Source organism: Natator depressus, chromosome 14, assembly GCF_965152275.1.
Source record: "Natator depressus isolate rNatDep1 chromosome 14, rNatDep2.hap1, whole genome shotgun sequence".
In the NCBI taxonomy this organism is placed as follows: Eukaryota; Metazoa; Chordata; order Testudines; family Cheloniidae; genus Natator; species Natator depressus.
This window is the reverse complement of record NC_134247.1, coordinates 27681289-27696591: the sequence shown is the minus strand read 5'-3', so window position 1 is coordinate 27696591 and position 15303 is coordinate 27681289. Positions and strand designations below refer to the sequence as shown.

General features: G+C 45.9%; 1 protein-coding gene and 1 long non-coding RNA gene across 2 annotated transcripts; both read right to left on the bottom strand.

The window, feature by feature from the left end:
- Positions 1–1338, bottom strand: LOC141998830 (butyrophilin subfamily 1 member A1-like). Its single transcript, XM_074971808.1, has 2 exons — positions 1326–1338; positions 1–974 (listed from the first exon to the last, which is right to left on the bottom strand). The coding sequence occupies exons 1-2, from the start codon at positions 1336–1338 to the stop codon at positions 457–459; spliced, it is 531 nt and encodes a 176-aa protein (XP_074827909.1). The 3' UTR covers positions 1–456.
- A 7-nt stretch (positions 1339–1345) lies between these two features.
- Positions 1346–13469, bottom strand: LOC141999018 (uncharacterized). The gene is made up of 3 exons (XR_012641948.1): positions 13422–13469; positions 13005–13157; positions 1346–1398 (listed from the first exon to the last, which is right to left on the bottom strand). It is a non-coding gene; the product is annotated as an uncharacterized LOC141999018 (long non-coding RNA).
- Positions 13470–15303: the final 1834 nt, after the last annotated feature.

The following is a 15303-nucleotide window of genomic DNA, read 5'->3' as shown; positions in this document are numbered from 1 at the left end:
AAATGGCTCCACTTTTCATGAACCAGTGAATTAAATAGATGGATTACGTAATGAATGACACCATCACGTTCAGTAGCATCTCCCAGTCCGTCTGTCACCCTGGTTCATGTATCTCCTTGTCACTTTCTTTCACTTTCATTCTCCCACTCTCTGAGCTCCTATCTGATAGTCTCTGACCCCTACAGTCAGCTACACTCCTCAAGGATCACACAGGCCAGTGACAAACAGGTTGCACAATTCTTGGAGCAATGCGGTTGGTTTCTCCATTTCAGTAGCATCTTGGTCTTTATACTTTAACAATTCAGAAGCCCCATCAAGCCTTATGGGTCATACAAACTGATTGTATGGTAGAAGGCTTTCAGGAAGACAAGCGTTCTCCAGGGTCATAGAAATTAGGGTGTCTGAGGCTAGAGAAGTTGATTTCAGGGTCTTTAGAAGGGATGTTTTCCCCAAGTGTCAGGGACACAGTCTGAGCTGTGATTGTTCACTCTGAACCCAAAGCCAGGGGTGGATTCTCTCCCCACTGAAGGAAGCCGGTGGGAAAGTGAAGATTGGGGCATCATTATCAGCATCCAGAAATGTCACCAGCCCCTGTTCATAGTCCAGACAAACCCGGATCCTCCTGGGGACCCAGCTCAGGGGCAGAGGAGTTTTAGGGGAGGTGAGAGCCTGGAACTCACCCCACCACTGCTCCATAGCCCAGATCCCCCACTCAGGGTTAAAGCAGAACAATCCCTTCCTCCTCACAGACTCTCTGGCAACCCCCACAGCCCAGATTATTTCACCTCCCACCTGCACCTCCCAGTAGTATCTCCCAGATGTGAATCCCTCACAGCCCAGCACGCACTCCAGGGTATCAAATCTCTTGGGATTGTTGGGCAGTCTGTGCCATTTGTCTCCCCGTCTGACACTTTTCTGACCCTCAGAGAGGAGGAGTTGGGGATGAGCCGTGTCTGGATCCAGAGTCACATTCACTGAGGAGAGAGGGAAGCAGAGTATTAGAGCCAGAGATCAGCCCTGAGGTGAGTGGCCTGTCCACTCATTCCTATGAATTTAATATATATAATGTGGATGGATATCTATGAAGATCCCAGGGTCAGAGTTAAGGGTGTTTGGATGATAGTGAGAATGTTTCCGTTCATTGCTGTGGGCATGAACTCAGCGTTAAGGTTGGTGTTGGATTGTTTGTCTGACTTCAACTTGGGCACGTCTTAGTAATGTTTTTATTTTTAGGACTGGTTGTGTCATGGTCAGCATTGGCTTAGCTACAAGTTCAAGAAAACATTTTCATGGGAATTTTCTCATAACTGAAAAATAATCTCCACCTTGAAATCTCATCCTATCTGTGTGATCCTAGAGTATTCTCTTTTTTTTCCTCCAGTTCAACTGGCAGAGTGTCTACAGGGAGAAAAGATAAAATCAGTGAGATTTTATGTTGTGATATTTATAACAACATCCCCACTCTTAATTCACATGACTGTGTTTTAATTGTGGCAGAGAAACAGACAGAGAGGGACAGAGACACACACAGGTCTTTAATACAAATGAGTTTGAAACCTTCCATTTTCTCTTTCATTCAGGCATCTCACAGCAATGGAATCAATATCCATTAAGTCTCTCAACCACCCTAGGAGGTACATAAACATTTCATTGTTTGCACTTCGGACTTCTGGTCTGCTTTCTGTCTGTGTGACAAGAACCAGGGGAGAGGGTGAAAGGAAAGCCCTCTACCAGGGAGTTTGAGTATCACGGGTATTTAAATGTCAGATTCAGGTACCTAATATGAAAGTAGTAGCTGGGCACCAAAATCTTTTTGTGGCTTTAGCCCCTGGTACCAAACCTGTTTTGGAAACCCCGCTAGGCCTCTATTTGCTTCATCAGGTGCCTAATACCTTTAAAAATCCAACTATAAGTCATTTTTGAAAAAATGCTTTTGAAAAACTTACCCAAAATATAATAGGCTTTCAAAATCAGTTTGATATAATCTGGGTCCATAAGCAGTAAAATACCTTCATCGGAACAGTATGGGGCTTTGAATGGTGTCACTCCATGGCAGGGTCTGACAGTCAGTGCTAAATGTCTGAACAGACCCATTGTTAAGATTATTGCTAAAGCCAGTAACATTGACTTTTCTCATAAAATGTGTTCAGCACTCTAGGAGCAAGTGCTGTAATTGTGGAGAACACGCTGAATTTGTCGCACATAACAGAAGTTGAATACCTGCTTTAGGTGCAGAGTCTCATTCTCTCAGCAATCGGGAGATGCTGTCCCCTCCCCTCATCATTCCTCTTGGGGCATCACTCGTAGCCCTTTAGATTTCAGGGTCGCTCCTCACATTTATAAAATCATTACATTGGCTGTTCTGCATATTGAGACTGTAAACTCTTTCCCTTAGGAGCTGTCTCTCATGATGAGTATATACAGTACCTAGCACAATATAGACTTAGTCTTCTGTGGAGCTTCTGGCTACTGCTGTATTACAAATAACCATGATATTCACTAAGACACAATTATTTTGTAACCAGAAAAGAATGAATTTGGGGAAAGTTGTGGTATGAGGAACAGGCCGAATATCAACAGAGAGAGACTCCCAAACCCAGCAATCTCTAGTTCCAGTCCTGCAAAACCGTAGTCACATATTTAATTGTACTGCTACTGTCAAGGTTCCTCCCCCACTCTGAACTCTAGGGTAGAGATGTGGGGACCTGCATGAAAACCTCCTAAGCTTACTTTTACCAGCTTAGGTTAAAACTTCCCCAAGGTACAAATTAATTTTATCCTTTGTCCTTGGAATAACCACTGCCATCACCAAACTCTAACTGGGTTTACTGGGAAACGTAGTTTGGACACGTCTTTCCCCCCAAAATCCTCCCAACCCTTGCACCCCACTTCCTGGGAAAGGTTTGGTAAAAATCCTCACCAATTTGCATAGGTGACCACAGACCCAAACCCTTGGATCTGAGAACAATGAAAAAGCATTCAGTTTTCTTACAAGGAGACTTTTAATAGAAATAGAAGTAAACCCGCAGCCTACAGGAAAATTGAGGATGCAAAAAGAGTGATGCCTGATTTGCCGGTGGGAGCATTGAGGTACACAGGCCCGGTCCCCTTAGTGGTGCCTGCAATGACAGAAAAGGAAGTGATTGTCATGAGTACCTGCCTGAAAGGCAGTAAGAGAACATTAGCAGTGGCAGAGCAGCCGACCGAGGGAGGGCTCCCTGAAGGAGTGCTGGTTCTTAGTGGAGTCATAACCCTACCTGCTGAAGCCCAGGAAGAGGTGACTATACTGATTGCTAATGAAACGAGTCGTGATATTTTTGTGAAGCAAGGACAAAAGATAGCAGACCTCTTTGAGCCCAAGTCAATTGTAACACCCCAGTGTGAAACTCAAGTTCCGACGATAGACCCAGCAAAGTTTGACTTTGGAGATTCACCAGTGTCCGAGGACTGGAAAGATCGCCTGAGGAAGAAACTTTGTGAAAGATCCAAGGTGTTCTCACTGCATGAGTGGGATGTGGGATGTGCAAAAGGAGTAGAACACAATATCAGACTACATGACTCTCGACCTTTTAGGGAGAGATCTAGGAAGATTGCTCTCTCTGAGATGGAAGATGTGCGACATCATCTTCAGGAGCTGGCTGCGAATGGCATCATTACAGAGTCCCACAGCCCATACGCCTCACCCATTGTGGTAGTCCGTAAAAAGAATGGGAAAATCCGGATGTGTATTGACTACCGCACCCTAAACAGCCGTACTGTGGTCGACCAGTACACTATGCCTCGAGTGCAAGATGCCTTAGACTGTTTGCTGGGAAGCCAGTGGTTCTCTGTGTTGGATCTTTGAAGTGGATACTACCAGATCCCTCTGGGAGAAGAAGATAAGGAGAAGACAGCCTTCATCTGCCCATTAGGGTTTTACCAGTTCGAACGCATGCCCCAAGGGATTTCTGGAGCACCTGCCACCTTTCAACGTCTCATGGAGAAAGTTGTGGGAGACATGAATTTACTGCAAGTGTTAGTTTATTTGGATGACCTGATTGTGTTTGGAAGAACCTTAGAGGAGCATGAAGAAAGACTTCTTAAAGTGCTTGATAGATTGGAGGATTATGGTCTGAAGCTTTCAATTGACAAATGCCAGTTCTGCAGAACCTCAGTGAAGTATGTGGGTCACATCGTGTCCCAAGAGGGTGTGAGTACTGATCCTGATAAAATAGAAGCACTCACTACATGGCCACGTCCAAGTAACTACAGAGAACTCAAGACCTTTCTTGGATTTAGTAGCTACTACCGCAGATTTGTGAAAAACTATGCTACGATTGTAAAGCCTCTGAACGATCTTACCAGGGGACATCAGTCCAGCAAGAACAAATCTAAGACCAAGAATAAGGGGAGGTCCCCAAAGCCTCCTGTGCAGAGACACTATGGCCCCTTTGAACCATTTGGGCCACGGTGGGATGAGAGATGTGAAAGGGCTTTTCGAGAAATCATTACTTGCCTAACTCATGCTCCAGTCCTAATTTTTGCTGACCCAAGCAAACCATTTATCCTGCATACTGATGCCAGTTTGGAGGGTCTGGGAGCAGTCCTGTACCAGGAAGTGGAAGGCAAACATAAACCTGTAGCCTTTGCCAGCCGAGGATTGTCTGATAGTGAAACTCGCTATCCCACCCACAAGCTGGAATTCTTGGCCTTGAAATGGGCCATCACTGAGAAATTTCGAGACTACTTGTATGGTGCTCAGTTCCAGGTGTGGACAGACAACAATCCACTGACTTATGTGTTAACAAGTGCTAAGCTGGATGCTACAGAGCAGAGATGGGTGGCCGCCTTGGCTAGCTATGAGTTCAGCATTCAGTACCGATCAGGGAGAAGCAATGTAGATGCAGATGCATTGTCCAGGCGTCCACAGGCTCCAGAAGTTGCTGTGATACCCACAGATGGAGTGAGAGCTATTTGCAGTGTGAGTTGCTGAGAGCCAGAGGCCCGTGAGAGCCTTCAGGGATGTGTTGCAGAAGCTTTGGGCCTGCCCCCTGAATGCATGCCTTCTGCTTCAGTGAACTATATTGCATTGGACCAATCTCCTTTGCCCATGCTCAATGCGGCTGACTGGCAAGAAGCCCAGCGGCAAGATATTGACATTCGTGATACACTACTTGCCAAAAGGGAGGGGCGAAGCCCAGCTGCCGTTGTCCCACCTAACCCGGAGGGTAAACTACTATTGGGAGAATGGACCAAACTAAAACTGATTCAGGGAGTGCTACACCGAATGACCACTGACTCTTTACAAAAGCAACGAGCACAACTAGTACTGCCAAAAAAGTACAGAGCCCTGGCCATGAGGGCCCTGCATGATGACTTTGGGCATTTAGGGATGGAGAGGACCCTGGAACTTATTCGTAGTAGGTTCTATTGGCCCCGAATGGCTGAAGATGTTCGCAGGAAATGTGAGACTTACGCTCGATGTGTTCAAAGGAAAACTCTGCCCACGAGGGCTGCATATCTCAAGAACATCACCAGCAACAAACCTTTGGAATTGGTATGCATTGATTTCTTGTCTTTAGAGGTAGACAAGAGGAATGTTGGGAACATTCTAGTAGTGACTGACCATTTTACATGGTATGCGCAAGCATATCCCACACGTGATCAGAGGGCCACCACCGTCGCTCGAGTATTGTGGGACAAATATTTCTCAGTCTATGGATTCCCGGCTCGGATACAGTCTGATCAGGAGCGGGATTTTGAGAGTCACCTTCTGAAGGAGGTGCTGAAGATAGCAGGAATTAAAAAGTCTAGGACAACGCCTTATCACCCCCAAGGTGATCCTCAGCCAGAGAGGTTCAACCGAACCCTATTAGATATGTTGGGAACTTTGCGACCAGAGCAGAAGGCAACCTGGAGCCAGCATGTCGCATTTCTGGTGCATGCCTACAATGCCACAAAGAACGATGCTACGGAAGTCACCCCATATCTCTTGATGTTTGGGCGAGAACCAAGATTACCCATAGACTTGTGCTTTGGTGTATCAGAGGATGGAGATAGCTATGAAACTCATCAGCAATATGTATCCCGACTAAGGGAAAAGCTGCGGGATGCTTATCGCTTAGCTACCGCTGCGGCTCGGAAGAACGCAGACCGCAACAAACATCGATATGATGCTAGAGTGCGTTCGCAGGAGCTCCAGCCGGGGGACAGAGTCCTGCTGCGAAATTGGGGTATTGCTGGCAAACACAAGATAGCTGACAGATGGAAGGCAATACCTTACCTGGTGATGGAAAAGCTGGGAGATCTGCCGGTCTACAAGATTAAACCTGAAGACAGTCCGGGGCAAATAAAGACGGTGCATAGAAACCTTTTGCTCCCTGTGGGGGAATTGGTAAGCACCCCTTATGAGATGGGCCACGACAGGGCAGCTGGGCAGAACAGAAGTGCTAGACCAAAGCCGCCATCCAACACAGACAGTGGGCCCCCTGCAGCTAACTTACCGCTATTCTGCACATCTGAGAGTGAGTCTGAGGAGGAAGACACAACCCTGGTGTATCCTGGGATGGAGACACGATTTCAGTCTCGATCAGCTGAACCAAATGAGAGTTCCCCCTCTTCCGCCCTAAACCCCATGGCGGAATTATTTAGGCCCATTTCTGACACCCCTGTGCCGCTGATGAGACCCCCGTGTGATGACACACAGGTAGAGGATGTCCTGGGCACCTTGGACCCTCCCGCGTTAGAACTAAGAGTGCAGGGTCCTACGCCAGTAGCCAAGGGACCCTCAAAGGAAGGCTCTCCATCCGTCAATCAAGAGGATGTTCCCTCTACCTCGGCAACAGAGATTCTCAATAGACGAGACAGGGTGATAAGACCAGTAAAACGGTTAACTTATGATGCACCTGGGGTGACTAGTGAGGAGCCAATACATTTAGCACACAGGATTGTGGAAGCTAAAGTGGGCTTTCTGAGGCCCTTTGGAGGAAACCAATGAGTTGGTATAAAGGGAGTATGATTTGTTGGGACGCCAAATTCTCGGCTGGGGGGAGGATGTAAGCAGAGTCAGGATGAGCGCCACCCTGACATCTGGTGGTGAGGTGTGGCAAGTTGTGGAAAAGAACTTCAGGGGCTGATCTCATTTGCATAGGCACACCCACCCCGCCTAGAATGAGGCCATAACTGCCCAAATGGTCACTTTGGCTGTTGTGGGATCCCCAGTATCTCTGTTATTGTGGCGGGAAGAATAAATTGTTATTACCCGGATTATGGGAACTGTGCTTGGAACTGTACTTGGCCTTTTGTTATGATGGAGGGACTCACCATCAACTAAGTAGCACTCGTTAGGCAAGGGACATGGGTTCCAAAACTCTGTGAAGGGAGAGAGGCTTGAGACAGGTATTTGTACCTGGGGGTGTGGGTCCCTTTGTGAGGGCCTGAAACACCAATTGCACCTCTGTCTCTCTCCAAATGTGCAGTCAGCTTCAGGACACGTAAGGTGCCCCTTACCTCTTTCCCCCCAGGCACATTTTAGCCAGACTGGGGAGTAACACTCTGCAGATGAACTTTTGAACTCTGGGGCTGGACTTTTTGAACTTTGGGTGATTTGTGGATTGCTGGACTCAAGGGATGTTTGGGTTCTGGGACTCAAGAACCCGAGGGAAAGGATGTGGCCCAATTTGCTGGGGTGGGTCTTTGCTCATGGTTTGGTTAATGAACACTAGTTGTGGTGTTTCCCCAATTTAATGCTGATGTCGTTTACCTCATGTTATTAAAGATTCTCTGCTACACCGAGACTCTGTGCTTGCGAGAGGGGAAGTATTGCCTCTTTGAGGCGCCCAGGGGGTGTGTAACATTTTCCCAGGTCACTGGGTGGGGGCTTGAGCCAGTTTTGCATTTGCTTTGATGAGAGGGAACCCCTGTGTACTGAACCCGGCCCTTGCTGCTATCAACTTGGCCTGGCAGAAGGGTTACATATATATATATATATATAAACCTTTCCTCCATAGACAAGCCCTAAGCCTTTTGGTGCACTGTGTGGTGTGATGCTAGTCTGCTAAACTGCCCAGAACAATAGAGCAGGAGGTCCAAGCAGGAGTGTGAATACCTGTGCTGACGTGGGGTTCTGGTGGGCACTGGGAATATACGAGAGAGTGTTAGAAAGAGGCAAAGCTGTTTCATATTCCCATATCTTCTAGATACAATTAGTGCAATGTCAGCTTCTGGAAGTGGCAGCAGCAGCCATCCTAGGGCCCTAAATCTCTACAGATATTTTTAAAACTCCTAGGGCCCTAAATCTCTACAGATATTTTAAAAATTCTTTCATGCACTGTTAGATTGTGAAGCCAAAAGGAACCATTGTGACCATCCGCCTAAATGTTCTGCATAGTGCAGCCCGGAAAAAAGGCATCCCTGATTTCTCTAGTTGCAAACGCCCCTCATCTCACATGGCAGGGTGAGCTCTGGACACTTGCTGCAGCTAATCCCAGGATCAATACAGTTACATCACGCACAATGAGGGCAGTAAGAGTGTATGAAGAGGAATGATGCTATTGCATTGTAGAGGGCACAGCAGCACAACACACCAATAGCAGATTGTGTTGGAGATAGATGATGTCTGTATTTTTCCCCCTAAAGCCTGTTGCCGGATGGAGGGGTCAGAGTTAAAGTTGGGTGGGTGGGATGTGGTTGACATTACCCTATTTCTATATTTCTTGGTTTTCAGAGATTTCATTATATTCTGCCTTCACTCTTCATTTGCTGGTTTTCAGCAGTTTAAATATAGGGCCATTTGACATTCTGAGAGGTTTGGGGCCCTGCCATTTAGCCTCAGCTCTGTGTTAACAAAGCTTTTTCTAAGGAAGAAAACTGGCAGAAACAATCTAGAGCACAAGTTTTTGTGCTGCTACTATATCAGCCCCTACACAGTAACGTGCTGCAAAGTCCAGAGAACTCTGCTTGGTAGAGAAGGTCATTTCACAAAACAGAACTGGATTTGAGTCTCCCACTGCCTAGGTGAGTGCCCTAACTGCTTGGCTGTACGGCCATTCTCATTGCCAGTCCTTGGCCCGATGACTATCCATTGTCACCAGGACTAGCTATGAATTGCCACTATCTAGGAATGACACAGCCCAGATGGATGCTATCACCACTGGGCTAAAGGTTACAAGGGACTTGGTGGCACCATCTCCTTCTCCTCCTCTGGCTCTTTTCTGAATCCTTTGCTTGTGTGACATCATCTGATTAAAATATGACCATATAGATCATTGTTGCAACACTGTTATATATTTGCAGCAAATATTGTACAAAGATTGTCGAGTAAGGTATCTATGAAAAGGTTATGATCGGCTGGTTATGATTATGCTATCTGTATGCATGTATCATTTTTGTATGTGAAGTTATAAGCATTGGCTCTATACTTGGATTTCAAACGTGTGCTCCTGGGATAATGCCCAGTACATCTTGGAGGGACTTTTCAAATTAAGGGGCTCATCAAGAACATTTAACTTATAATGGACATAATGGACCATGGGAGACGCCCATTTACACTTAATGGAATTTCCTGCTGTGACTAGGGGAAATGCATGGACATGGGACTTGCTCATGTGACTCCAAATTCCATCGTGTTGCTGTAATTTTCCACAGTAAGAACAATGGGATGCCCTCCACATGGCAGAAGCTATAAAAGGCCCTGAAAACACTTCCATTTTGTCTTCAATCCTGCTTCTTACCTCTGGAGGAACTTTGCTACAAACTGAAGATCTGAACAATGGACTGAATGACCCATCCAAGCTGTGAATGTACTCCAGACACCTGACTGAAACCAGCAATTTATTCCATCACTGCTACAAGCCTGAACCAAGAACTTTGATATTAGTGTATGTAATTGATTCCTTTAACCAATTATAACTCTCACCTTTCCTTCTTTCATTTTACGAATAAACCTTTAGATTTTAGATACTAAAGGATTGGCACCAGTGTGATTTTTGGGTAAAATCTAAGTTATATATTGACCTGGATGTGTGGCTGGTCCTTTGGTAGCAGCAGCAGGAGGAAGAGAGCCAGAGGGTGGAAAGACCCAGCCTGAGCCTCACCATCTGCAAGCTGACCCCCCCATAATTTCCAACCCTGCCGCAGTTTTATGGGGTCTCACAGTGGGCTCAACCCAGACAGCATGTAGCACTAGTGTGCTGTGCTGAAGGGGGATCTAGCCACTGTCACCCACAGGAATCAAGTAGGTGAACATCACCCTGGCCATACTGGATACCGCGTTCTTCCAGAGGATCATTGCCCAGAAAAGGGGCATCAGTCAGACACCCTCCTCAAGGGCACTGGATCACTTTTCAAGGGCTCTCATGAATCATGCAACCGGACACATTCAGTTCCTACAGACCTGACCACCCAGAGGTAAAGTATGACTGAGTCCTACCAAAATACATGCTTCCCCTCAGATTTGGGAGTGGCTGATGGCATGTACGTGAACAAAGCCATGCTATGATGCTTGTGTGTATATCAACAGACACCGACATTCTGCAATGAACATTATGGTTGTGTGCAATGCCTGAATGGAGTTTTTAATGTGGTGGCCAGGTACCCTGGCTCCTGTCATATCCCCATCTGGCATCAGGAGTCACTTCCTCCAAGGAGTCTTTCCCCATGGATGGCTATTAGGCAAGACATGGGCAATCCTCCTTACCACCCCCACCACAAACACACACACACACACACACCATGTACATTGGGCACACACCCCAGTCCACAGCATTCTCCATGCAGGCCACCACTGGACGCTGCCACCTCATACCATGTGGACAGATGTGATAATCCCAAAGTATATGTGCCATTTACAGGTGACCAAGGATCCCCTTTTTATCCCTGACTCCGCACCCCTGTAGTAAATCCGACAAGTTAGGCAAAGAAACGATACACTTGTGCATACAAACATACTTGGTTAGTGATAGAGGGAGCATTTGGAATCGTAAAGATGTGGTGGAGATGTCTCCATCCATCTGGGAGGGCATTACAATATAGCTCCATGAAGGTCAACAGGATATTCTAGCACAATATAACATTGTGATATGGAATACCTTTACCTGAGGGGCTAAACATAGATGAAGGGGGAAGAGGACAAGGAGGAAGCAGAGGAGGAGGAGAAAGCAAAGTAGAAGGCACAGAGACATCCTCAAAGGGCAGAATCTCCCAGGCATCCATCCATCATTGTGCAGTCAAGGAGAATTCACCAGCAACTTTTACACAAGGCATTCTAAAGCATCTCATGTAGCTGTTTACTTCCAGGGTTGTTAGTGATGAAGGACAACAGACTCCACAGTGTGCGCTCATAGCTTGTTTTTACAGTCACAAAGTTTTGGTGGGGAGAGGGTGGGAATTACAGAAAATAAGAAGAGTGCTCATAAAAGAAGAGATGATCTGCTCTGCCCCACCATGACCACAGGCTTCCCTGCATCTTGTGCCTTTTGGGACAGGTCTCACAGCCCCACTCACTCACTCCAGTGACAGCGGGGCTGCAGAGGGCTCCATGGGCTGCCGCCAGGCCGGTGATACCTGATCCCCACAGGCGCAATGTCTCTGCTATATTATCCAAACCTCTGCATTACCTGAATCCCTTCCTTGTCCCAAAGCATGAGATACATCCTGCAGACGGCACTAGCTCATGCTGGGGGACAAGGAAGTTAATGTGAGGATAACTAACGGCTAACAGGGTTTTAAATAAATGGGAGTGAATTATACATTGGAATGCAAGGTATAGGGATTGCTACACAGAATATAAAATACATAAAATTTGAGCGTCATCAATTTATATGATATGTATTTTTGTATTCTGTGTAGCCATCCCTATGCCACATGTGCAAAAAGTGTTCCGTATTTAAATGCGATTTTTATGAATGTGCATTTCTCATTGTGATGGGAAAGTAGGCATTTGAATAAATCTCACAGTATGTTACTCAAGTAAGAAAACAATTTTAGTAATAAATTGATGAAGAAGATACACCATGGTGGACAAGATACACATGTCCCCAGTCAGTCCAAAGCAGCAATACTTGGTAAAGTTTTCACCAGTTTTGCTCACATGCTGGCTCCCAAAAGACCATAGCTTTTCTTTACACCATACCTAGCTGATGATGTTCCCTTCCCTTTTTCATGTTACTAATGTGAAGTAGCTGCTGTCAAATAAGCAGTTGAGACAGTATGTCACTTTCCTCTATGCAGTTCTAGGCTCATTTTGTATGGATTTATAATGACTTTGGTCCTGTCAGTGCCTCAGAGCTTGTTTTATTATAAAAAGGGTATTCAGTGCTAACCACAGGAGTTAGCTATGGTGTTAACGATAGTTTGAGAAACAGTGTGGAAGAAGTTAAGTAATTCTCAGCACTCACTGTACAGCACCACCCATTGTTGACATTAATTGGCAACAATAAGTAATTTTTGTAGTGTATATACTGGTTTCAGTGAGGACTTGAGTAGGGAGTGAAGCACTGTAGGGGCCACGAGATACTCAATAATTCTTATGTGGAAGGATCCACACTGCACAGATTTCAGTCCCTTCACATGGAAGCAGTGGGAATTCCTACCTTGTGAACAGGTAGACAAATGAGGAAAATGATTTAACCAAGCAGAGAAGAGCTCAATAGAGAGCCACGAGGGAGTGGGGAAATCATTCTTTTCATTATAGCTCGATCAGGACAACAGAGAGAGAGGTGACTTTGAAAGGTAGAAGATAAAATCAGGTCGTGCTATTCCTATTAGTGTCCCTTTTTTTCCCGTACTTTGTAGGGTCCTTGATCTATGACCACAATATCTTCTGTGCAGCAGTTAGCAACTTGGCTGACTGGGGTCAGTGCAGCCCAAAAGAGTCACAAGTGGGATAAGGTGGTAAGTCCCTCTGCAGGTTTAATAGGCATCAGGTAATAAAATCCCCAAACCCTTAACCCTTGGCTTGAGAATACAGTTCAGGGGGTCTCCCAAACTATTTCTCTGACCAACTAACTAAAGGATGGTGCACTCACAACTCTGCAATGGATCCTCAGGTTCAGAGGTGACTCTGGACTCCTCAGTCACTGCAGCGGGGCTGATGATCGCTGCTGGCAGGTGTTCCCTTCATGCAGGAGTCAGACTGCTTCTGGTCCCAGGATTTCCTCTCCCCACAAAGAGGTGCAGGGCTAAAGGTGCAAAGTACAATAACTCTACTAGAAATCCAAGCTTTAGCCTCCTACCCCAGTGCACAGACACACTCCCAGCAGGCAGCAGCCCTGGACTAGAACCAAAAATGTGGAGCCATGGTGTGACTGATCTCACCTGGGGAGCTGGAGGGTTAACTCAGCTGGGCTGGGGTGGGGGAGATTTTCTCTCTAAACTGGGAGTCACCTTGGAGTGGGAAAGGCCCAAGCTGAGGGATGTTGCCTTCATGCAGGCCTGAGACTCACCAGCCCCCACACAGCCAGTCCTGCTCTTTCTGTGGCTGGCTGCAGACTGCTCCAAACTGGCTTTCCAGGGGAAAGTATCTCACTTCCTATTGGTCAGGCCAGCTCTTCTTCCCAGACTTTCCCTGGTCAATCATTTGACTCTGCTCCCTCCTCTGAGCAGGCCCGGATGCCTGCCAACCTCCCGCAAGCCAGCAGGGCCTCTGTTGTTCTAAATAGTGTCTCTCCTCTCTCCCTTTGGGTTGCCCAGCAGACTCTGAGCCTGCCCTTGGCTCTCCATCCCTACCAGGGACAGTGGGCCTCTCCCTAAGTTACATTCACACAGAGCCCCAGGGACCTAGGTGAGCTCCTTGGCGTTACACTTGTTTTTTGGTTTGGTTTGGTTTTCCTTTCCCACCCTATTTCTTGTTTCCCTTTCTCTATTTTACCACTCGGGGGTGGGAGAAAGAAAGAAGGGGAGGGGGAGAAAATCATAAACCACCGAACATTAAAGAAAAGGAGTACTTATGGCACCTTAGAGACTAACCAATTTATTTGAGCATAAGCTTTTGTGAGCTACAGCTCACTTCATTGGATGCATTCAGTGGAAAATACAGTGAGGAGATTTATATACACACAGAACATGAAAAAATGGGTGTTATCATACACACTGTAAGGAGAGTGATCACTTAAGATGAGCTATTACCAGCAGGGGGGGGGAGGGGGAAGTGATCACTCTCCTTACAGTGTGTATGCATCCAATGAAGTGAGCTGTAGCTCACGAAAGCTTTTGCTCAAATAAATTGGTTAGTCTCTAAGGTGCCATGAGTACTCCTTTTCTTTTTGCGAATACAGACTAACACGGCTGCTACTCTGAAACCGAACATTAAAGGTGTTCCGACTGTTAACCATCCTTTTGTGCAGGGCCATCCTTAGGCATACGCAGCATACGCGGCTGTGTAGGGCACCCGAAAATTTGGGGCACCCCTGGGTCTTAATGTCCACCCTCCAGCCTCTTCCTATCCCTGTTCTGACCCTTCCTGCAGGCTCCCACAGCTGGCTGCTGCAGCCTGATGAGTCTTTCTCCGGAGGTTTCAGAGTAGCAGCCTTGTTACTCTGTATCCACAAAAAGAAAAGGAGTACTCGTGGCAGCTAAATTTGTTAGTCTCTAAGGTGCCACAAGTACTCCTTTTCTTCCTCTGGAGGGGATCTAGTAATTTAAAAGTGAAAAAGCGTTCCAGCCTGCCAGACCTATTAGCACAACACTGAAACTGTTAAAGAGCCATTAAAGTGTTAATGAAGCCATTTAACAGGCATTTGCCAACCCCCAGCTATATACTGTCAGTTTCTGAATTTACTGACAAAAACAGTTGTGCATTACTGTAATATTTACTCAGAACATGTTAGTCCACAGCAGTGCTTCTCACACTATCTGATGTGGCTGACCGGCAATTTTTTTCCAATGTGCCAGGGACCGGTACCATATTTGTGCCATATTATTATCGTATTCGCATAGGCATGTAGCACATCAGATCAGAAAAACTAACATTCTTCACTTGGAGTGTGCATACCAAGTGTATGCATACTCGCGGAGATGTTCCCATTTAAATACATTGAAGACTGACTGAAAGGCCGTGCGTCTGTGTGGATAGTATAAAATGACTATTATTCGTTTACGATCCAAGAAAATATTATTTGACCATTCGTTGTAATATTAATTTATATAGGAAACAATACAATTAATATAATAAAAGTTGGCAGACATTTTTTATTTTATGTTTATTTTGTAAACAAATAATACAATATTACAGTACAAATAAAAATATTAAAAAATCAAACCAGCAAAGTCTCCTAACAAAGATATTATAAAAAAGTATATATAAGTAATAAAAATCAAAAGTTTTAA